Genomic DNA, 1437 nt, shown 5'->3' with positions numbered 1-1437 from the left:
ACATATACACATCTCTCTCTCTAAATATATATATAAACACACACAAACCCACTTATAGGCCTATATATTTTTATGTACACATATATATACATATACTTTATATATACATATATATACATATACTTTATATATACATATACTTTATATATACATATATAAATGCATATATACATATACATCTGTATACACATGTATATACATATACATACATATATGTACACACAGATGTACATATATATATGGTCTGTTGCTCAGTGTTGAAGAAATCACTGTTGCCGTCGGCCAGCTGGCCATCTACGTCATGGCACACTCCCTCCCCTGGGACGTGGCCACGGCTGTTTGTGCGGCTCCCATGATCTTGGTCGCCTCCCTCACCCCGTTTGTACCAGAGGTAATGTATGTTTTTCTATGTTTCTTCATCCCTAACGAGAAAGTTCGGTATCTTTTAGCCAAATAAACATGGAAAAGATAAAGTTTGATCCAACTTATCCATAAACATTTTACTTGTCTATCTAGTCCCCCTATTGGCTGATCCGCCGAGGTCTGAAGGGCGCTGCATTGGAGTCTCTCAAGAAGTTAAGGGGTCCAACCGAAAATATAAACCTCGAACTTCAGGAAATATCATCAAGCATCCAAGGAATACGCCAGATTACAATAAAGGATCAGGTGAAGATAGCAGGATAAATATTTAGAAATCTTGCTTGACTTTAGGGAGAGAAATATATCACTAGTTAGCAATTTAATTAATTGGATTTTGTAGACTTTCCTGACAGTAAGGTATATAAATTGCTTCCTTGCACTATTTTTTTGCGTAGAATATCATCAACCTTTATCTAAATACTGCATGATATTTACAGCGTTACATGCAGACCGGTACTCAGTCATACATGTAATAAAAGTTACTTTTCGACAGATCAAACAACTTGCCAGGCCTCAAAATTATCGTCCATTTCTGCTGTTGACGGCAATCTTCATCCTGAGGGAGCTCGGAGGGCAGTACGTGGTCTTCTCCTACACGGTGTACTTCTTCCGGAAGGCGGGCGTCGGCCTGGACGCCTTTGTCTGCACAGTCCTGGTGGGCGTCGTGAGGCTCGTCTTCACAGTGGTCGGCGCGGCGGTAGTGGACCGCGTCGGGCGTCGCCCTCTGCTGATCGCCACGTCTCTCGTGTGCGGAGCGGCCGAGGTCGTCGGCGCGATATTCCTGCTAGTGGACGTCCCCGGGTCTTCGTGGGTCCCGCTCGCAGCGGTGATGATTTTCGTGTCCTCGTACGGCCTTGGAATCGGCCCTATACCCTGGGCTCTCATGGGTGAACTCATTCCCACTCCTGTGAGATCAATTGGAAATTCAGTGTGCATCATGGACCTTTCAGTTTTCAGCTTTGTCATTAGCTTCGTCTTCCCGTATTTGCTGGTAATTGGTCTATACTTCATTTTATA

At 43.2% G+C, this 1437-nt stretch overlaps 1 protein-coding gene across 1 annotated transcript in view; it reads left to right on the top strand.

Annotated features, from left to right (window-relative positions):
- Window positions 1–301: 301 nt before the first annotated feature.
- Window positions 302–1437, top strand: part of LOC125045312 (facilitated trehalose transporter Tret1-like) — a 1390-nt gene continuing 254 nt past the window's right edge. Inside the window, exons 1-3 of the mRNA XM_047642515.1 lie at window positions 302–391; window positions 517–666; window positions 914–1437. The exon at window positions 914–1437 is cut by the window's right edge and continues 254 nt beyond it. Of these exons, the coding sequence (XP_047498471.1) occupies window positions 302–391; window positions 517–666; window positions 914–1437 (764 nt within the window). The remainder of the gene's footprint in view (window positions 392–516; window positions 667–913) is intronic.

This window comes from Penaeus chinensis, chromosome 37 (genome assembly GCF_019202785.1).
Source record: "Penaeus chinensis breed Huanghai No. 1 chromosome 37, ASM1920278v2, whole genome shotgun sequence".
Classification (NCBI taxonomy): domain Eukaryota; kingdom Metazoa; phylum Arthropoda; class Malacostraca; order Decapoda; family Penaeidae; genus Penaeus; species Penaeus chinensis.
Note: the sequence above shows the minus strand (reverse complement) of the source record. Positions and strands in the feature narration are given on the sequence as shown.